The sequence below is a fragment of the Schistocerca piceifrons genome, chromosome 3, assembly GCF_021461385.2.
Source record: "Schistocerca piceifrons isolate TAMUIC-IGC-003096 chromosome 3, iqSchPice1.1, whole genome shotgun sequence".
Lineage (NCBI taxonomy): Eukaryota > Metazoa > Arthropoda > Insecta > Orthoptera > Acrididae > Schistocerca > Schistocerca piceifrons.
The window spans coordinates 855812675-855835927 of NC_060140.1; the positions used below are offsets into that span (position 1 = coordinate 855812675).

Consider the following 23253-nt stretch of genomic DNA (forward strand, 5'->3'; position numbering starts at 1 on the left):
GTAATGAAACGACAGGTCAGTTGATCACAGAACAGAATAACATCACTACTGAACTGAATGAAAGGGCTATAAATGATGAGCCACAGGTCACAAATATATTTAATATTCTTTTGTTAAATACGAGGTGCATTCAAGTTCTAAGGCCTCCGATTTTTTTTCTAATTAACTACTCACCCGAAATTGATGAAACTGGCATTACTTCTCGACGTAATCGCCCTGCAGACGTATACATTTTTCACAACACTGACGCCATGATTCCATGGTAGCGGCGAAGGCTTCTTTAGGAGTCTGTTTTGACCACTGGGAAATCGCTGAGGCAATAGCAGCACGGCTGGTGAATGTGCGGCCACGGAGAGTGTCTTTCACTGTTGGAAAAAGCCAAAAGTCACTAGGGGCCAGGTCAGGTGAGTAGGGAGCATGAGGAATCACTTCAAAGTTGTTATCACGAAGAAACTGTTGCGTAACGTTAGTTCGATGTGCGGGTGCGTTGTCTTGGTGAAACAGCAGACGTTTTTGTTGCAGTGCATGAAGGAATTTGTTCTTCAAAACATTTTCGTAGGATGCACCTGTTACCGTAGTGCCCTTTGGAACACAATGGGTAAGGATTATGCCCTCGCTGTCCCAGAACATGGACACCATCATTTTTTCAGCACTGGCGGTTACCCGAAATTTTTTTGGTGGCGGTGAATCTGTGTGCTTCCATAGAGCTGACTGGCGCTTTGTTTCTGGATTGAAAAATGGCATCCACGTCTCATCCATTGTCAAAACCAATGAAAAGAAAGTCCCATTCATGCTGTCGTTGCGCGTCAACATTGCTTGGCAACATGCCACACGGGCAGCCATGTGGTCATCTGTCAGCATTCGTGGCACCCACCTGGATGACACTCTTCACATTTTCAGGTCGTCGTGCAGGATTGTGTGCACAGAACCCACAGAAATGCCAACTCTGGAGGCGATCTGTTCAGCAGTCATTCAGCGATCCCCCAAAACAATTCTCTCCACTTTCTCGATCATGTCGTCAGACCGGCTTGTGCGAGCCCGAGGTTGTTTTGGTTTGTTGTCACACGATGTTCTGCCTTCATTAAACTGTCGCACCCACGAATGTACTTTCGACACATCCATAGCTCCATCACCACATGTCTCCTTCAACTGTCAATGAATTTCAAGTGGTTTCACACCACGCAAATTCAGAAAACGAATGATTGCACGCTGTTCAAGTAAGGAAAAAATCACCATTTTAAGTATTTAAAACAGTTCTCATTCTTGCAGCTGGCGGTAAAATTCCATCTGCCATACGGTGCTGCCATCTCTGGGACGTATTGACAATGAACGCGGCCTCATTTTAAAACAATGCGCATGTTTCTATCTCTTTCCAGTCCGGAGAAAAAACATCGGAGGCCTTAGGACTTGAATGCACCTCGTATACTGGAAAGTATAGGGACAAACTGTTCAGGAGAAAAATTACGGCAGTATGTTAAAAATATTTGAGAAGGTGATGTATTATAAAATAGTACCTTAGCAACTATATTATCCTGAGCAAGTTACAGTTGGGTTTCAGAATAATTGCCCCACTGAGAATGCCATTTACCTATTCACTCACTAAAATTTTCCAAGCATTGAGTAATAAAATAGCACCGGTTGGTTTTTTTCTGTGACAGGCATTTCACTGAGTGAATACAGTACTCTCCTAGATAAATTAAAGTTCTATGGGATTGATGATAAAGCTGACCATTGGACAGTGTCGTATCTAATCAAAAGAATGCAGAAAGTTGTATTTAGTAATTCAACCAATATAGTCCAGGAACATAATTTTGATTGGGAAGAAATTATGTGTGGGGTTCCCTGAGGATCATTCTTGGGTCCACCGTTGTTCCTCATATATGTAAATGTGCACTTTTTCTGCATCAAAATGAAGGAAATTGATTTCCATTCCACATTACATAAAATTGGTACAATTGTTCATCTAATATACAACAAGCAGAATTAGTTCTTTTAGCAGATGACCCTAGCATTGTAATCAATCCAAGCATACAAAAAAAAAGGTAACTGTGTTCTTAGAAGTTCATTAACTGGTTTTCTGTGTATGGTTTCACCCTCGTTTTAAAAAGACACAACATATCCAGTTCTGCCCATCTAGGTATACTACATCACGGGCCCCGCCAGGGGGTCCACAACTCTTTTGTGGATACGTGCGTAGCGAGCACGGAACTCCGAGCTAATGTGGCTCTCCTTCCTTTCCGGGCTGCATACCTTCCTTTTCCGCATCCTTCCCTATCCCCCATCTTCGCCCGCCCCCCCCCCCCCCCCCTCCCCTCACCTCTGGCTCTTTCCTTCCCTTTCTCCCCCTCTGGGAGTATGGTTTGTGCCTACGTCCGGAGACAGACGCTCGTAAATGTAACGCATTCTTCGCCTTCTCTGCTTGTACGTCTTCATCCTTCCTTTGTCCTTCTCTTCTCCTTATCTCTTCTCTTTACCCTTTTCTCCGCTGTGGCGTTTGAGACTTCTCTTCTTTCCTTCCTTTTCTTTGTTTTTCCCTTTCTCTTTTTTCCTCCCTGTGCATGTCTGAAGGCCGACCCACACATTTTCGTGCGTAGCCGGTGACGGGGTAACGCGTAATTCCCCGCCCCGGGTAGTCAGGTAGGACACGTACGAACCCCCTGGTAACGGCCAGGCCCAGGGAGGGGTGATTACCCGAGCTGATACCTTCCGAAAGTGCCCATTGGTCCCTCCGTCCGTTTGTTGGGAGGTGTGACCTGAGGTGTGAACAATCACCTAAGGCGGGAGTGACCTCAGAGAGGGCCCCCACAAGGGAGGAGCGCGCCATCGGAGATGCTGGTAATCATGGGGGATTCTTCCCCAATGGTTTCCTCATCTTCCACTATGTCTGCTCACAAGTGTAAGTTCACTGAGTCTCAGCCACAGACAGTTCTTCCATCGTTGCCACAGTTCCTTGTTGTTTCTCGGTCTGACGAAGGTCACAAGTTCTCCACGGTCAACCCTTTCATTATTCAGAAAGGTGTCGACGCAATTGCAGGTCCTGTAAAGTCTTGTTCCAGATTACGGAATGGCACCTTATTGTTAGAAACAGTCAGTGCCCTCCAGGCACAAAAATTGCTGCGTACTTCACTGCTCCACACCTTCCCTGTCCGGGTTGAAGCGCACCGCACTTTAAATTCCTCACGTGGAGTCATTTATACACGCTCCCTCGACGGATTGTCTGACGAAGAAATTCAGCACTACCTGTCTGACCAGGGCGTAACGGCTGTTCATAGAGTTATGAAAAGGGTTGACACGAACATCGTTCCAACCCGTACTGTCTTCTTGACATTTGACAGAGTTCAACTCCCATCGGCCCCCCTGCGGGTCCGGGGGTTAGAATAGGCCCGAGGTCTTCCTGCCTGTCGTAAGAGGCGACTAAAAGGAGTCCATCCCCCTCAAGGGGGTAGTTAGCGCCTGCGTACGGAGACAGATGGTCCCACGACCTATATTTGTGGTCTTTTTGGTTTTTTACTTCTCGTTTCTTCCTTCTTTGGTTGGTTCCTTTCTTTGTTCTTCTCCATCTCACTGTCTTCCTTACTCTTTCCCTTGCCTTCTTCTCCTTGCCTTCTTCTCCTTGCCTTCTCTGGTCTCCGCTTTGGCGGTTGAGTCAGTCTGTCCTCTCTCTCTTCCTTTTCCTCTTCTTCCTTCCTCCCTGTGCGCGCCTGAAGGCCGACCCACGCGTTCGCACACGTAGCCGGTGACGGGGTAACGCGTAATTCCCCGCCCTGGGTAGACAAGTAAGGCACGCACGTACCCCCTGGTAAAGGCCAGGCCCAGGGAGGGGTGATTGCCTGAGCTGATACCTTCCGACCATGCCGATTGGTCCCTCCGTCTGTTTCTCGGGAGGTGTGACCTGAGGTGTAAACATTCGCCTAAGGCGGGAGTGCCCTCTGAGAGGGTCCCCATAAGGAAGGAGCGCGCCATCGGAGATGCTGGTAATCATGGGGGATTCCTCCGCAATGGATTTCTCTTCTTCTCTCTCGACTTCTGCCCACAAACGGAAACATGACCAGCCCCCAGTGACAAAAGTACTACCGCCTACCCCACAGTTCCTCGTCATTTCTCGATCTGAGGACGGAAAGGATTTTTCCTCTGTCAACCCTTTCGTTATCCAGAAGGGCGTAGATGCCATAGCCGGTACTGTTAAGTCTTGTACGAGGTTGCGTAATGGTACCTTGTTACTCGAAACTGAGAGCGCCTTTCAGGGACAGAAACTGCTTCGAGCCACACTCCTGTACACGTTCCCTGTCCGGGTGGAGGCTGACTGAGCTTTGAATTCGTCTCGTGGTGTGGTCTATATTAGATCCCTCGACGGATTGACTGACGAGGAGATTCAGTCTTGCCTCGCTGAGCAGGGCGTGACGGCTGTCCATAGGGTCATGAAAAAGGTCAACAATGACCTTGTACCGACCCGGACACTTTTCTTGACCTTTGATAGCGTTAAGCTGCCATCGCGCATCAAAGCAAGCTACGAGGTTATTTCTGTTCGCCCCTATGTCCCGACACCTACGCGCTGCTACCAGTGTCAGCGTTTCAATCACACTCGACAGTCTTGTTCCAATGCGGCTAAATGTGTCACTTGTGGCAGGGATGCCCATGAGGGTGACTGTCCACCTCCGTCTCCTCGTTGTGTGAACTGTCAGGGTGACCATGCAGCATCCTCCCGCGACTGTCCCGTGTATAAGGAAGAACGCTGTATCTAAGAAATTCGGGTCAAAGAGAAAGTGTCCACCTCAGCTGCTCGCAAGCTATTGGCTAGTAGGAAGCCCACGCTGCTCCCAGCGGGGAAATACGGTACTGTCCTCACCTCTCCTCTGACTACCAGGGAGGTGGCAACCCAGACATGCGATCTGACCTTCAGCACCACGGTCGTCCATTCGGCCAGTGTTAAGATCGCGCGGTCGACGTCTGCTCTTCCTCCCATCACCCCACAGACACCAGCCCCTTCGTCAGCTTCTGCTAAGACGAAGACCCAGAAGTCAGATGCACGGGCCTTCAAGAAGGAACCGTCCCGTGCAGACTTCCTACGTACCTCGACCTCCCAGCCATCGACTGGTACTTCCACCAAACGACCTTCCAAGAAGGCTCATAGGAAGCACAGTTCTCCTTCTCCGCCACGGCGCATTTCTTCTCCTGCGCCACCCAGTGGTTGCCGCCCCAGGCCGTCATCCGTTTCGCCTGGTCACACCACTGGTAGCCGAATATCTGGCCGTTCACCGGCGGAGGAAGCTCCCCCTCCCGGCCATCTTACCAAGATGGCCGATGAACGTATAGAACCAATGGACGATGACTGTCCGCCTACTGATAGCGGCGGCAGTGCTCGCTCGAAGCCAGGCCCTCAGCGGCCTTCGAGGTGACCCCTTCTTTCATCTTCCTTTTCTTCTTACAATGGCACTTATTCACTGGAATATTCGCAGCATTCGCTCCAACCAAGAGGACTTGAAGTTGCTGCTCCGCTTGCACCGTCCGCTCGTCATAGCCCTCCAGGAAACGAAGCTACGCCCATGCGATCAAATTGCCTTGGCACACTACACCTCTGTGCGTTTTGACCTACCCTCTGTGGTAGGTATCCCAGCTCATGGAGGGGTTATGTTGCTGGTCCGGGATGATATTTACTACGATCCCATCACGTTGCACACTGGCCTGCAGGCAGTTGCCATCCGAATTACTCTCCCCACTTTTACATTTTCCATTTGTACCGTTTACACTCCATCGTCGTCTGCCGTTACCAGGGCGGACATGATGCAAATTATTGCTCAGCTACCTGCACCATTTTTGTTAACTGGAGACTTCAATGCCCACCATCCCCTTTGGGGCTCTCCAGCATCCTGCCCGAGGGGCTCCCTGTTAGCAGACCTTTTCAACCAGTTCAATCTTGTCTGCCTCAATACTGGCGACCCTACTTTTCTTTCGGACACATCTCACACCTATTCCCATTTAGACCTCTCTATATGTACTACCCAACTTGCACGCCGGTTTGAGTGGTATGCACTTTCTGATCCATATTCGAGCGACCACTTCCCGTGTGTTATCCATCTCCTGCAGCATACCCCCTCTCCGTGCTCATCTAGTTGGACCATCTCCAAAGCAGACTGGGGGCTCCTCTCTTCCAGGGCGACCTTTCAGGATCAAACCTTCACAAGCTGCGATCGTCAGGTCGCACACCTCACGGAAGTCATTCTCACTGCTGCTGAATATTCCATCCCTCACCCTACTTCTTCTCCACGTCGCGTACCGGTCCCCTGGTGGACCGCAGCATGTAGAGACGCTTTACGTGCTCGTCGACGTGCTTTACGCACCTTTAAACGCCACCCTACAGTGGCGAATTGTATCAATTATAAACGATTACGTGCGCAGTGTCGTCGTATTATTAAAGAAAGCCAGAAAGCCAGCTGGGCTGCTTTCACAAGCACCTTCAACAGTTTTACTCCTTCTTCTGTTGTCTGGGGTAGCCTGCGCCGGCTATCTGGCACTAAGGTCCACTCACCAGTTTCTGGATTGACAGTCGCGAATGACGTCCTTGTGGCCCCTGAGGATGTCTCCAATGCCTTCGGCCGCTTTTTCCCAGAGGTTTCGAGCTCCGCTCATTACCACCCTGCCTTCCTCCCCCGCAAACAGGCAGAGGAGGCTAGGCCACCTAACTTCCGCTCCTTGAATCGTGAAAGTTATAATGCCCCTTTCACCATGCGGGAACTCGAAAACGCACTTGGCCGGTCACGGTCCTCCACTCTAGGGCCTGATTCTATTCATATTCAGATGCTGAAGAACCTTTCTCCTGCGGGTAAAGGTTTTCTTCTTCGTACTTACAATCGCATCTGGATTGAGGGACATGTTACCGCATGCTGGCGCGAGTCTATTGTTGTCCCGATCCCTAAGCCGGGGAAGGACAAGCACTTGCCTTCCAGTTATCGACCCATCTCACTTACCAGCTGTGTCTGTAAAGTGATGGAGCGAATGGTTAACTCTCGTTTGGTTTGGCTGCTCGAGTCTCGACGCCTACTTACCAATGTACAATGTGGATTTCGTAGGCGCCGCTCTGCTGTTGACCATCTGGTTACCTTGTCGACCTTCATTATGAATAACTTCTTGCGGAAGTGCCCGACCGCGGCTGTGTTCTTTGATTTGGAGAAGGCTTACGACACCTGTTGGAGGGCGGGCATTCTCCGCACCATGCATACATGGGGCCTTCGCGGTCGCCTCCCTCTTTTTATTCGTTCCTTTTTAATGAATCGTCAGTTCAGGGTACGTGTGGGTTCTGTCCTATCGGACACCTTTCGCCAGGAGAATGGGGCGCCCCAGGGCTCAGTTTTGAGCGTCGCTCTCTTCGCCATAGCGATCAATCCAATAATGGATTGCCTCCCAGCTGATGTACCAGGCTCCCTTTTCGTGGACGATTTTACCATCTATTGCAGCGCGCAGCGCACATGTTTCCTGGAGCGCTGTCTTCAGCGTTCTCTTGACCGTCTTTACTCCTGGAGTGTCGCCAATGGCTTCCGTTTTTCTGCCGAGAAGACGGTCTGTATTAACTTCTGGCGCTACAAAGAGTTTCTCCCACCGTCCTTACGACTCGGTCCCGTTGCTCTCCCATTCGTGGAGACAACAAAATTTTTAGGTCTTACATTTGACAGGAAACTTAGCTGGTCTCCACATGTGTCATATTTGGCCGCCCGTTGTACCCGTTCTCTAAATGTCCTCCGTGTTCTCAGTGGTATGTCGTGGGGAGCGGATCGAACCGTCCTACTTCGCCTATATCGGTCGATCATCTGCTCCAAGCTGGATTATGGGAGCTTTGTATACTCCTCTGCACGGCCATCCATCTTACGCCGCCTCAACTCCATACAACATCGGGGTTTACGACTTGCGATCGGAGCGTTTTATACTAGTCCCGTTGAGAGTCTTCATGCTGACGCTGGTGAATTGCCACTCACCTACCGGCGCGATATACTGCTTTGTCGGTATGCCTGTTGGCTACTGGCAATGCCCGACCACCCGTCTTATCGTTCCTTTTTTGACGACTCTCTCGACCGTCAATACGGGTTGTATGTCTCTGCCCTGCTACCCCCTGGAGTTCGCTTTCGTCGCCTCCTTCAACACCTTAATTTTTCACTCCCTGCAACCTTTCGAGTGGGCGAGAGCCGCACGCCACCTTGGCTCCAGGCTCAGGTTCGCGTTCACCTTGACCTCAGCTTGCTCCCAAAGGAGATTACCCCCGGTTTGGTCTACCACTCCCGTTTTGTCGAACTTCGTTCGAAGTTCATTAATACGACCTTCGTTTATACAGATGGCTCTAAGACCAATGACGGGGTCGGGTGTTCTTTTATTGTTGGGGCACAAAGTTTCAAATACCGGCTCCATGGCCATTGTTCAGTCTTCACAGCTGAGTTCTTTGCACTCTACCAGGCTGTTCTTTACATCTGCCGCCACCAACGTCCTGCTTATGTCATCTGCTCCGATTCCCTGAGCGCCATCCAGAGCCTCAGTGAATCGTACCCGGTTCACCCTTTCGTGCACCGGATCCAACGCTCTCTTCAGCAGCTGGTGGACGTCGGTTCTCCGGTTAGCTTTATGTGGGTTCCTGGCCATGTCAGTATCCCTGGGAACGAAGCTGCAGATGCCGTGGCCAAGGCTGCGGTCCTCCAGCCTCGGACAGCTTCTCGTTGTGTCCCTTCGTCAGATTGTAGCAGGGTCATTTGTCGGCGCATTTTATCGCTGTGGCATGCTGAATGGGCTGCACTTACAGACAACAAGCTTCGGGCCTTGAAACCTCTTCCCGCGGCTTGGACGTCCTCCTCACGCCCTTCTCGGCGGGAGGAGGTAGTTTTGGCCCGGTTACGAATTGGACACTGCCGGTTCAGCCATCGCCATCTGCTGACGGCTGCGCTGGCGCCGTTCTGCCCATGTGGGCAATTGCTGACGGTCCGCCACATTTTAACATCCTGTCCGGATTTTAATACACTGCGTCTTGATCTTGGCCTGCCATGTACTCTAGATGCCATTTTAGCGGATGACCCACGAGCAGCTGCTCGCGTTCTTCATTTTATCAACTTGACACCCCTCTCTAAGGACGTTTGATTATGCTGTTTTTTTAATCCTATGCCTGTCAGTCTGTCTTTTATCGCGTTTTCCGTTTCGTTGCTGTTTTAAACTTGTGACTCGCGGTGCATTCCTAACATAGTCTGGGCGCTAATGACCGTTGAAGTTGTGCGCCCTAAAACCACAAAAAAAAAACCTCCCATCGAAAATAAAAGCGGGCTATGAGATAATTTCCATTCGCCCCTACGTCCCAAACCCTACGCGTTGCTATCTGTGCCAGCGGTTCAATCACACCAGCGAGTCCTGTTCCAACCCGGCCAAATGTGTTACATGTGGCAAGGACGCCCATGAGGGTGCTTGTCCACCTCCATCCCCTCGTTGCATCAATTGTATGGTTGACCACGCTGCTTCCTTTCGAGTTTGCCCCATTTTTAAAGAGGAAAAGTTCATTCAGGAAATCAGAGTGAAGGAAAAGGTGTCGACCTTTGCTGCTCGAAAATTATTCGCAAGTCGAAAGCCCACTGTGCCTCAGACAGGAAAATATAGCACTGTCCTTGCCTCTCCTCGGCCAACAAAGGAGGTGGCCACGCAGACTTGTGATCTCACCTTTAGTGCCACGGTCGTCAGATCGGCCAGCGCAAAGATCGCCTGTTCAACCTCCCCACTTTCGCCTGCTCAATCTATGGCTCACCCTTCATTGGGTTCTGCTAAATCTCGATCCCAAAAGTCAGACACCCGGACTTCCAAAAAAGAACATACTCATGAAGATTTTTTATGTACCCCAACTTCACAACCATCGGTTCCTCCTTCATCTAAACATAATGTTTCCAAGAAAGCTAGTAAGAAACCCAGTTCCTCTCCTTCTCTGCCACGGCGTGTCTCATCTACAGCACCACCTGGCGGTAACCGTCCTCAGCCGTCTTCTGTGTCGCCGAGGCGCACTGCTGGCGGCCGATCAACCGACCGATCGCTGGTGGCAGGAGCTGCTCCTGAACAACCTATGGATCAGGATCTTTTGCCTTCGGCTGAGTGCCGTTCCACGCTGTCAGTCGCAAGCTCTGAGCAGTCGTTGAGTTGACGGCAACCTTGGTCACATTCTTCCATTTTCTGTCCACCCTATGTCCATTGTCCATTGGAATATCCGTGGCATTCGAGCCAATCGGGATGAATTGACGATCCTCCTATGATCCTACTCGCCGGTCATCTTCTGTCTTCAGGAAACAAAGCTGCATCCCCATGACCGCTTTGTCTTCCCCCATTTTCAGTCAGTCCAATTTGATCTCCCCTCTGTTGAAGGCACTCCAGCATATGGAGGACTCATGATTCTTCTCCATAATACTCTCCATTATCACCCAATCCCCTTAAACACTTCCTTCCAAGCAGTCGCTGTCCGTCTTTCCCTTTCTGGATACACCTTCTCTCTTTGTACTGTATACATTCCATCGTCCACATCAATGGCACGAGCTGATCTCCTTCATCTTCTTGGTCAGCTTCCACCCCCCTATTTGCTGGTTGGGGACTTCAATGCCCACCACCCGCTTTGGGGATCTCCACATCCATGTCCGCATGGCTCACTATTGCTAGACATCTTCCACCAAGCGGATCTTGTTTGCCTCAACACTGGGGACCCTACATTTTTGTCTGCCTCCAAGACAAATTTCTCTCATTTGGACCTTTCGGTCGGTACTGTTCCGCTAGGTCGGCGCTTCGAATGGTTCGCCCTTGCTGATACACACTCAAGTGACCACTTTCCATGTGTCCTTCGATTGCAGCCACAACTGCCATATATGCGCCCGAGACGCTGGAAGTTTGCCCAAGCCGATTGGACACTTTTTTCGTCTCTAGCGACATTCGATGACTGTCACTTTCCTAGCGTCGACGATGAGGTCACTCATATTACGGACGTTATTCTTACAGCTGCGGAACGTTCAATACCACGCACCTCCGAATTGCCCCGGCGCTTCCCAGTCCCTTGGTGGAACGAGGCATGCTGTGACGCAATACGTGAGCGGCGACGTGCTCTTTGCGTTTTCCGCCACCATCATACTTTGGCCAACTGTATCCGCTATAAGCAGTCCCGTGCACAATGCCATCGCGTCATCCGCGATAGCAAGAAGGCAAGCTGGAAATTCTTTACTAGCTCATTTAACACCTTCACTCCCTCCTCGGGAGTTTGGAGTCGGATTCGACGGTTATCTGGTGCGCCTAGATTCTCCCCGGTCTCTGGGCTCACTGTCGCGCACGATACGTTAGTGGACCCCGTTGCAATTTCTAACTCATTGGGTCAAAACTTTGCTGAGATTTCGAGCTCTTCAAATTACCCGCCAGTGTTTCTCCCGAAGAAACGTGCAACGGAAGTGCAACCTCTTGCTTTCTCCTCTCAAAATCGCGAAAGCTATATTACTGTTTTCTCCATGCGGGAACTCCAACATGCACTCTCTTTTTCTCGCTCCTCCGCCCCAGGACCGGATGGTATCCACATCCAAATGTTGCTACATTTATCAAACCATAGTCTGCATTACCTCCTTCGCCTTTAATATCGAATTTGACCGACAGTACTTTTCCCAGACGATGGCGCAAAGCTATCGTCGTTCCTGTTCCGAAACCTGGAAAGGACAAACATCTCCCCTTTAGCTATCGCCCCATTTCTCTCACGAGTAGTGTATGTAAGGTTTTGGAGCGTATGGTGAATTGCCGTTTAGCTTGGTGGCTGGAGTCACGCAGTCTTTTAACACCTGCCTAATGCAGTTTCTGAAAGCATCGTTCTGCAGTTGACCATCTTGTTGCTCTCTCCACTTATATCGTGAACAATTTTCTCCAGAAATGCCAAACAGTAGCAATATTTTTTGATCTGGAGAGAGCGTACAATACCTGTTGGAGGACAGGCATCCTCCGCACGCTGTTCTCTTGGGGTTGTCGAGGTCGGCTGCCACTTTTTCTTCGCGAATTTATGGCAGAGCGCACATTTAGAGTGCGCGTGAACACTACTCTCTCCCGTACTTTCTCCCAAGAAAACGGGGTACCCCAGGGCTCCGTGCTAAGTGTTGTACTGTTTGCCATTGCCATAAATCCAATTATGGACTGTCTCCTTCCCGATGTCTCGGGCTCCCTCTTTGTGGACGATTTTGTGATCTACTACAGCTCTCAACGGACCAGCCTTCTTGAACGACGTCTTCAAGGATGTCTCGATCGCCTCCACTCTTGGAGCATCGAAACCAGCTTCCGCTTTTCTCCCAGTAAGACCGTTTGTGTTAATTTTTGGTGTCGTCAGGAGTTTCTTCCACCCTCCTTACGTCTAGGATCTGTCAACCTTCCGTTTTCGGACGTCGCTAAATTCTTGGGTCTTATGTGTGACAGAAAACTGTGCTGGTCCTCCCAAGTTTCCTATCTTTCGGCTCGCTGTCTGCGATCCATCAACACCCTCCGTGTCCTGAATGGTACCTCCTGGGGAGCGGACCGAGTGGTCCTTCTCCGCCTCTATCGTGCCTAAGTGCGCTCGAAATTGGACTATGGAAGCATAGTTTACTCCTCTGCTCGGCCATCTATTCTTCGGCGTCTCGACTCTATCCACCACTGTGGTTTACGTTTAGTGTCTGGAGCTTTTTACACGAGCCCTGTGGAAAGCCTTTATGCTGAAACTGCTAAACCTCCACTGTCCAATCGGCGAGCAGTCCTTCTGAGTTGTTATGCTAGCCATCTGTCTTCCATGCCTGCTAATCCGGCCCATGACATTTTTTTCGACGCCTCCTTGGATGTAGGGTATGCAGGCTGCCCTTCCTCCCTACTACCTCCGGGAGTCCGCTTCCGTCAATTGCTCCATTCTCTTTCCTTCCGCTTTCCTAAAACCTTCTTGACAACTTGGGGCACAGCACCGCCGTGGCTCCATCCCCGGATCTGCCTGCTCCATGACCTTTGTCAATTTCCCAAGGATGGTACCCCTTCACTTGTTTATCGTTGGGCATTTGCTGCTCTATGTGCACAAATGAAGGAAGCCACATTTATTTACACTGATGGCTTGAAAACATCGTTAGGTGTAGGGAGTGCCTATACTGTTGGCGACACCCCAAATCGATTTCGGCTTCCCGACCAGTGTTCGGTTTATACTGCGGAGCTTTACGCTGTTCTCCAGGCTGTCCAATACATCCGCCGCCATCAGTGGGTATAGTATGTTATCTGTTCAGATTCTCTCAGCTCTCTCCTCAGTCTCCACGCTCTCTACCCTGTCCACCCTCGGGTCCACCAGATTCAGGACTACCTGCGCTTGCTCCACTTGGGGGGCGTCTCGGTGGCGTTCCTCTGGTTCCCAGGACACGTTGGTATCTGTGGAAATGGGGCGGCCGATGTAGCGGCCAAGGCTGCAGTCTCTCTTCTTCGGCCAGCTATTCGAACGATTCCCTTCGCCGATCTACGGAGCGTTTTATGTCGTCGTGTTGTTCTTTTATGGCACGCACATTGGTCGACACTTCCCCATAATAAATTGCGGGACGTGAAAGCTCTTCCCTGTGCTTGGACCTCTTCCTCCCGAACGCATCGTCGGGAGGAGGTAATTTTAACTAGACTCCAGATAGGGCACTGTCTTTTTAGCCATCGACATCTTTTAAGCGACGATCCTCCCCCACTCTGTCCGCACTGCTCTCAGCTGTGGACGGTAAGACACCTTTTAATTGAGTGCCCCTATTTTACTCCGTTACGCGCCCGTCTACAGCTGTCGCCTGATTTGTCGTCCATTTTAGCAGATGACCCGTGCTCGGCCGATCGCGCTCTCGAGTTTATTAGTGCCAGTGAGATGACGTCAGTCATTTGAAGCTCTTTTTGGGGACAACCAACCCCTTTCTGTAGTGGATTTTTAAGCTTTCCTTCTGCTTTTAGTTTCTCCAATTTTTTGAGTTTCGTTCCCATTGCTGCTGGTTTCCATTTTCGTTTTTTACCGTTTCCTAAGTCACAGACCGGGTGCTAATGACCATAGCAGTTTTGCATTTTAATTGGAAAAAGCACATTTTGAGCTCCTAAAACAACTTAGTTTAGCCACATTTACACATAAAATCATTGCAAATCTTGGGGAGAGTCAGATTAGTAAGTTGACATATTTTCATTCAATAATGTCATGGAAGAATGTTCTGAGGTAACTCATTTTTAAGGAAAAAAGTCTTCATTGCTGAAACATGTGCTGTAAGAATAATATGTGGTGCTCACCAATGATCATCTTGTAGACAACTGTCTAAGGAATTGTAATGTAACTGGAGAGAGAAAAAGTCTGCTCACCAAGTGCCAGGAGGACAACACACATATAAAGGTATTAAAATTTGCGAGCTTTTGGAGCTAGCGACTCCTCCTTCTGGCAGAAGAGTTGAAGGAGAAAGAAGGGAAAGGAAGGAAAACAAGGACTGGTCAGGTGTAGGAAACGAGGAGAGTTCGGAAAAGTCACCCAGAACTTTGAGTCAGGGGAAGCTGATTGTTGGGGCTGCACTGGACTAGCTGACTTGTCCGGTTTAGCCCCCAACATTCAATCTTTCCTTTTCATCCCATCCGATAAGCCTCCCCTGACTCGGGGTTTTGGCTACTTTTCCTAAACCTGACCGACCTTGTTTTCCTTCATTTCTCTTCCGTTCTCTTCAGTTGTTCTGCCAGAAGAAGAAACTATTGGCTCTGAAGGCTTACATATTTTAATATCTTTATATGTTTATTTCCTGCCACTGCTTTGTGAGTAAATTTTTTCTACTGTTCAAAAGGAACAATTATGTATATGTAATTCAATACCAGGAGGAAAAATAACATTCATTACTCCACATTAATATTGTCTTTAGTCGAAAAAGGGGTGAACAGTGCTGTTACAAAACTTTTTTGATCACTTACCCCGTTATATAAAAGCAAAGTAAAATTTGAAAACAAACGGAAGCATTTTTCTCTTGACAACTCTTTCTATTCTGTAGATGAATTTCTGCTATCGTAATGTGTAAAAGGTGGTGAATAGAAATTACTAACTCACATCTGTATTTAAGAAAAGTCTTATAAATGATAAATGTTGAAGATGTTGCCAGATTTGCAGATTAATTTGTGATGTGAATGTAAGATGACTTGTTCCACATCATTAAGATTTATCATGCAAAAAGATCTGTGGAACATAAAACTAACTAGCTAAGTAGCCATCACTTACTGTGACATTTTGTGTACAAAATATGTGAATGACATCTACAGTTGAAACAATGCAAACAAATACATTATCATTCCCATCTATGTAAGATTTGATGATACACTTTGCGCGCACTTGTGTGTGTGTGTGTGTGTGTGTGTGTTGTGTGTGTGTGACTGACTTCTCGCCGCATATGATTATATTGAATTCAGAAGGACTGTTCTTCACTCTTTCAAATCAGATTGCTTTTAATGTTAACACACATTTCTATTTTATGATTAACAAGGTGTGCCTTCTTCCAAGTTACATGTTTTGTCTTTACCCAAATAAGTTCCATCACAGTCGTGGCAACATCAGTGGACATTTATGATATTATTACAGTAGTTAAGTTGAAAGTTACAAGATTATTCATTAGGCAGTGGTTAACTTGAATGTTACATGATTATTCATTTTTATCTTGTTTCCTTCTTTTTTTCTCTTCTCAAAACCTCTTCATTCTTTGGCTGTGCTCTTGTTTCCATTGTTCTGTCCATATGTTGTTTGTTTTCTTCCTTTCTTTTACTTCATATTTCATGTTCATAATTTTGTTTCTGAATTTGTCTGTGTCATTTATCATTTCAATACTGAACCCTGCTTGTTTTAGATCTTCTTCTATTTCTTGAAACCAATTTTTTTTTTTTGCACTGTTTATTACTTCAAAAATCTCTTTGTGAGTCTGTTGTTGTTCATTCTGTGTATCCATAGAACCTTGGTTCACATTTTCTAATCATATCTGTGAGCCTGTCTTTGCATTCATACACTTCTTTGGTTAGTTTCTTCAGCCATATACATCTTTATGGTTATTGAACCAAAAATTATTCTGAGGATTTTGCGCTCTATTTTTTTCTATCTCTGCGATGCGTGATGCTCCAATTGTTATCATTTCTGATGCGTGTAGGGCTTCTGGTAATACAAATGTATTGTAATGCCTGAGTTTGGCCTGTCTTAAAATATTTCTTTTTTTTATAGTGTGTCTACATCAGTTTGTACATTTTCTGAAGTTTTTCTATTCTTTCTTTGTTGGATGCCGTGTTTGATCCTCCTATTTGTATATATTCCTCAAGATGTTTGAATTTTTCTATTCTGTTAACCTCTCTGTATTTTGTGCACATGGCTTGGTTGTTGTGTTCTTTCTTTACATGTATTGTGTTCTCATTTGATGTCTGTAGGCCTGTTCTAACAGAGACTTCAGGTAAGTATTCCAGTGCTTCTTGTCTGTTGTAGCTGAGTATTGCCAGGTCATCTGCAAATGCTTTGCATTCTATGATTGTCTTGTTTGCCCATGTTCTTCCTAACTGAATTTGTTTTACTTTTTGTTCCCATTGTCTGATAATTTTGTTCAAGACCATGTTGATTATAAGGGGTGAGAGACCATCTTCTTGTCTGACTCATGTATGTATCCTGAAAGGGCCTGAGATTTCCACTGAGCGAGGTGGTGCAGTGGTTAGCACACTGGACTCGCATTCGGGAGGACGATGGTTCAATCCCATCTCCGGCCATCCTGATTTAGGTTTTCCGTGATTTCCCTAAATCGCTTCAGGCAAATGCCGGGATGGTTCCTTTGAAAGGGCACGGCCGATTTCCTTCCCCTTCCTTCCCTCACCCGAGCTTGCGCTCCGTCTCTAATGACCTCGTTCTCGACGGGACGTTAAACACTAATCTCCTCCTGCTGAGATTTCCCCCATAAATTTTATTTTGTATGTGGTGTCTGTAAGTGTCTATTGTATGAGTGACCTAGTTCTTCTGTCTATTCCATATTCTTCTAGTGTGTCAAAGAGAGTCTGCTGTTCTATAGAGTAGTAGGTCATCTTAGAATCCATGAATGTGATTACTGTGTTGTTCATCTGTTTGACCTTCAGGAGTGTTTGCAGGTCCCAGATCTGTTCAATAAAGGACGTTCCTTTTCTGAAGCCTGTTCGGTATTCACCTATCTTTGTATCATCTTATGGTTCTAGCATGTTGAGTAATGCCTTGGAGACAATTGGTGAACATTTATTTATAATGGTAAAAATTCTGTAAACTGGAATTTGGGGACACTAAGTTTTACTACTGTTTACTCTATTTTCTCCTGGCTTTATATTGTGTGTTTTTTGTAACTGCATCAATTCTGGCTCAAATCTGTTATAAATACAAAAAGCCAAACACTACACAGGAATGCTCAGACAATATTTTTATCAGAGAACTGTGTTTGAATTGTAGGAGGAGGAGGAGGAGGAGGAAAAACGCATTTATTGCAAAAAGAAACATTGACTTATGTTAACTCTGACAATTACTGTTATTTTAGTAGGCCTGCTTTGAGCCTTGCAAGACAGATTATTTGGCCTTTCAATATGCCTTAGTGTAACTTTTGTTTTTTAGCATTCTGTGGGTGTTGGTAAATTGTGTATAGTTAGTTTGTTGATAGTTGTTGGGAAGGGAGGCAATGTTAACCATGTTTTATGCAAGCATGTTTGGCTTGACCAAGAAGTAGCTTATAACTAAAGAAAATAAGTGTGTAGAATGAGTATGTTGTCATTATGAACTTTGGTGACTCATACTGACTAGATAATTTAACTTTCTTCCAGAAGTTCCAAGTTTGGATCTGATGATAGCAGTAGTTAAAAAATGCCGTGAAGTAGTGTAACTAATAAAAAGGTAGTTAAAGAAGCTAGATAGTATAATTCATAAAAATGATGAAGCTTAGCATTCGAGATTTTTTTTTTTTTTTTTTTATTTCAAATGTTCCTTCATAAAATATGTTCAACACTGTTTTGAACACTAATACATTTTTAAGATAAATATACATAAGTCCAAGTAACAATAATTTAATATTTATCCATGTGTTGGCCATTTTTACAGGAAAATCAAACAATACAAAGAAAATATCCTCTGTGTCTTCAGCAGTGTCATCAGGCCATGCCCAACAGAAAGCAGATAAAAATAAGAAAAAGAAACAATTGTTAGAATCTGATGAAGATGATTCTGATGATGGAGAGGGTGATTTGAAGGTATATTGTTCTACTTAAAATGCACTATCTAAATCTATATAATTAAACTACATTTTCTTCTTTGCAGCCTTTGTTTCTGTATTTCTACAACATCATAAAATTTGTGACATTTCTCTAGATTGTATGATGATGTATGTGTAATTACAAAAAATACGAGGATCATTCACAATTGGTCTGGAAAAAAAGCACTTATTTTTACAAAACAATACTGTTTCTACTTTTCAAGATAATCCTCTTGAACATTTATCCACTTGGCTACAAGCTTTTTTATCCCAGCTTCAAAGAATGCTTTATCTTGACATTTGGACCAATTTCCCACAAACTTTTTTACATCCTCGTTGTTGTGGATCCTCTTCCCACGTAACGCATCCTTCAGTACACCAAACAAATGGAAATCACTAGATGTGAAATCAGGACTGTAAGGGAGATGAGGCAGTACTTCCCAGCTCATTTTGTCGATGGTTTCACAGGTTAGTTGAGCAATATGAGGAAGTGTGTTGTGTTGCTGGAGAGTCACACCTCTCCTCTGAGATCCACAATATCTCTCTCTCACGGCTGGTTTCACCTTGTTTAAAAGCAAATCCAAAGTAGTAATGGCTGTTCATTGTATACTACTCTTTGAGATAATCACAAAAAACTGGGCCTTCATCATCCCAAAACCCCATCAACATGACTTTTCCTGCTGATGCTTGGATTTTGAATTCTTTCTTGGCAGGTAAGCTGGTGTGCTTCCACTCCATGCTTAGTCTTTTTGATGGCTCATAATAGTGAGCCCAAGTTTCTCCACAAGTTAAAATTTTGTTGAGTAAGTGCTCATCTTAGCTTTCATAATGTTGCTTTAGCTCTGTACACACTCTAAAACTTCCTTTTTTGTGTACCATGTCAACTTCTTTGGGACCCATCTTGCACATGTTTTGTGGTACTTCAGCTTGTTATTGATAATGTTATGAACTGTACCAGCACTAACTTGCACCTTACCAACTATCATTTGCAAAGTTACACGGCAATCGGCAAAAATAATGTCATCAATTCGACTTTCAAGTGAGAGAGTTCAAACTGCAACTGGTCGGCCAGAACGGTGTTCATCAGTCACTGAGTCACAACCATTTTTGAACTACTCTACCCACTTGTAAAAATTTGCACAATTCATACAATCTTCACCATAAACTTAAGACATTCTACAGTATATATTCACTGGTTTCTCGCCTTCAGCAAGTAAAAAAACCAATGACAGAACATTGTTCAATTAATGTGAGCACTTCAAGTGGACTCGCCATCTTGAAATGTATTTTTGAGGTTATAAATAAACAATGTTGATACATCATCTGATAAGGGCTCATCCCAGTGATGCCAGCTTAAAGTCGTAAAAACACCAACCAGGATGTACGGCCACCACCAAACTGTAGCCAAGAGCATGGTAGGCCACCCTGTGACACAGCATGCAGCTGAACATAAAACACTCGAGTTCAGTGTCTGCTTCACAACCCAGGTCATGGATTCTCCCCTCCACCACGACCTTTTCTGAACTGCACTGATGGGAGTTACAGTTACAATACATTCTCCACTCACAAAATTATCCCAGCCTCACTCAGGCACCCCCCAGGGGGGGTCCACAACTCTTTTGTGGATACGTGCGTGACGAGCACAGGGCCCCGAGCTAGTGCAGTTCTCCTTCTTCCTTCCTTTCCGGGTTGCCCTACCCCCCTTCCCCATCCCTCCTCATCCCCAATCCTCCCCCCCACCCCCACCCCCCCCCCCCTCCCCTTCACACTCCCTCTTCTTGGGAGTCATGTATCGAGCCTTCATCCGGAGACGGACAGTTGAAAACTCCAGGATCCTGTTTCCTTTGTTTTTCCCCATCCTCATCCTTTCTTCCTCTATTGGTCTTTCCTTAAGTTCACTCTTCTCCTTGCTTTCATGCCCTTACTTCTATCTCTGCCTCATTCTCCTTGTCTTTTTTTCCACGTCTTATTCTCCGCTTCGGCGTTTGAGATTCTTTCTTTATCCCTCTCTCTCGTTCCTCTCTTCTTTCCTCCCTGTGTGTGTCTGAAGACTGACCCACGCATTCGCACGCGTAGCCGGTAACAGGGTAACGCGTAATTCCCCACCCTGGGTAGACAAGTAAGGCATGCACATACCCCCTGGTAAAGGCCAGGCCCAGGGAGGGGTGATTGCCTGAGCTGTTACCTTCCGAATGTGCCAATTGGTCCCTCTGTCCGTTTCTCGGGAGGTGTGACCTGAGGTGTGAACAATCACCTAAGGCGGGAGTGCCCTCTGCGAGGGCCCTCACAAGGAAGGAGTGCGCCATAGGAAACACTGGCAATCATGGGGGATTCGTCCGCAATGGATTTCTCTCCTTCTTCTTCTTCTTCTTCTTCTTCCCTGTTTTCTGTCCAAAAACGAAAGCTAGATAACTCCTGTTCTGAAAATTCTACCACAAACACTGAAGTTTCTTGTTGTCACAAGATCAGACGGTCTCGATTTCTCAACAGTCAACCCTTTCATCATTCAGAAGGGTGTACACGCGATTGCAGGACCAGTGAAATCTTGTACTCGGTTGCGCAACGGTACCTTGCTGTTGGAGACAGAAAGCGCCTTCCAGGACCAAAAATTACTTCGAGCCACTCTCTTACACACATTTCCTGTACAGGTGGAGGCCCACCGCACCTTTAATTTGTTGCATGGCATGGTGTATACCAGGTCACTCGATGGACTAACTGATGAGGAGATTCTGTCTTTCCTCTCTGATCAGGGAGTGACGGCCGTCCATCGGGTCATGAAAAGGGTCGACAAGGACCTCATACCAACCCGAACCATATTCCTGACATTCGACAATGTGCAATTGCCGTCACGAATTAAAGCGGGTTATGAGATCATTTCTGTTCAGCTGTATGTGTCCAGCCCTACAAGGTGTTACCAATGTCAGTGGTTTAACCATACACAGCAGTCTTGTTCAAGTGCGGCTAAATGCGTTACCTGTGGCAGGGATGCCCATGAGAGTGACTGTCCACCTCCGTCCCCTCGTTGCATCAACTGTATGGGCGACCATGCTGCCTCCTCTTGCAACTGCCCCGTCTACAAAGATGAGATAAGTATATAGGAAATTCAAGTGAAAGAGAAGGTGAAACTTCCTGGAAGATTAAAACTGTGTGCCGGACGAGACTCGAACTCGGGACCTTTGCCTTTCGCGAGCAAGTGCTCTACCAACTGAGCTACTCAAGCACGACTCACGCCCCGTCCTGAGTTCGAGTCTCGTCCGGCACACAGTTTTAATCTGCCAGAAAGTTTCATATCAGCGCACACACCACTGCAGAGTGAAAATCTCATTCTGAAAGGGAAGGTGTCGACCTCAGCTGCTCGCAAGTTATTCAATAGCAGAAAGCCCACTGTGCTTCCGGCAGGCAAATACAGTACCGTTCTCGCCTCTCCTCGGCCTACCAGGGAGGTAGCTACACAGACATGCGATCTAACATTTAGCGATTTGGTCATCAGATCGGCCAGTGCTAAGATCGCCCGATCAATGTTTCCTCTTCCTCCCACCAACCCTAAGGCTCAGACATCATCATCTGCTACTGCTAAGACGGAGGGCCTCTAAATCAGATGCTTGGACCTTCAAAAACGAACCGACACGCGAAGATTTCTTGCATACACAAACTTCACAGCCATCAACTGTTCTTTTGACTAAACGTAATTCTTCAAAGAAGGCTCATAGAAAAAAGAGTTCTCCATCTCCGCCGAGGCGTGTTTCTTCTCCTGCGCCACCCAGCGGTTGCCGTCCCCGGCCATCTTCAGTTTCGCCAGGCCGCACTGCTGGTAGCCGATCATCTGGCCTTTCACCGGCGGAGGAAGCTGCCCCTCCTGACCAGCTCATGAAGGTGGCGGACGCAACTGTTGAGTTGATGGACCGTGACTCACCACCCATCGATTGCAGCAGCAGTGCTCCCTCAAAGCCAGGCCCTCAGCGGCCATCGAGGTGACCCTTTCTTGTTTCTTCTTTTTCTTTTCATTTTCATAATGGCACTTCTTCAATGGAATATTCGCGGAATTCGGCCCAGCCGAGAGGAACTAAAATTGCTCCTTCGAATGCACTTCCCACTTTTCATAGGTCTCCAAAAAAAAAGAAGTTACGCCCATGCAATCGTATTGACCTGGCACACTTTACCTCCATGCGTTTTGACCTACCCCCTGTGGCAGATATTCCGACTCATGGTGGGGTCATGTTGCTGGTTTGGGATGATGTCTACTATGATCCAATCACATTGCACACAGATCTGCAAGCAGTTGCCGTTCGAATTATTCTCCCCAATTTCACATTTTACATTTGTACTGTTTAAACTCCATCATCGTCTGCCTTTACTAGGGCAGACATGATACAATTGATTGCTCACCTTCCTACACCATTTTTGTTGATTGGAAACTTCAGTGCGCACCATCCCCTTTGGGGCTCTCCAGCATCCTACCTGAGAGGCTCCCTCTTGGCAGACCTTTTCAACCACCTCAATCTAGTCTGCTTAAATACCGGTGCACCTACCTTCCTTTCGGACACAATGTCTACCTATTCCCACTTGGACCTCTCAATATCCACTATCTAACTTGCACATCAGTTCGGGTGATATGCTCTGTCTGACACATACTCGAGCGACCATTTCCCCTGCATAATCCATCTCCTACATCACACCCCTTCTACACATTCCACTAGCTGGAGCATCTCCAAAGCCGACTAGGGGCTTTTCACCTCCCTGGCGACCTTCCATGATCAAAACTTCTCCAGCTGCGATAGGCAGGTCGCATACATCACGGGCGTTATTCTCACTGCTGCTGAATATTCCATCCCTCGTACTTCCTCTTCTCCACGTCGAGTCCCAGTCCCCTGGTGGACTAAAGCATGCAGCGACGGTATTCGTGCTCGGCAACATGCTTTACACACCTTCCAACGCCACCCTACGATTGCGAACTGTATCAGTTACAAACGACTCCGTGCACAATGTCATTGTGTTATCAAAGAAAGCAAAAAAGCTTGCTGGG

At 47.0% G+C, this 23253-nt stretch overlaps 1 protein-coding gene and 1 non-coding gene across 2 annotated transcripts in view; both read left to right on the forward strand.

Annotated features, from left to right (window-relative positions):
* Positions 1-23253, forward strand: part of LOC124789051 (25S rRNA (cytosine-C(5))-methyltransferase nop2) — a 151131-nt gene that overhangs the window by 22299 nt on the left and 105579 nt on the right. The window contains exon 3 of the mRNA XM_047256341.1: positions 18080-18228. Coding sequence (XP_047112297.1) covers positions 18080-18228 — 149 coding nt within the window. The remainder of the gene's footprint in view (positions 1-18079; positions 18229-23253) is intronic.
* Trnaa-cgc lies at positions 16668-16740 on the forward strand. Its single transcript has one exon. It is a non-coding gene; the product is annotated as a tRNA-Ala (tRNA).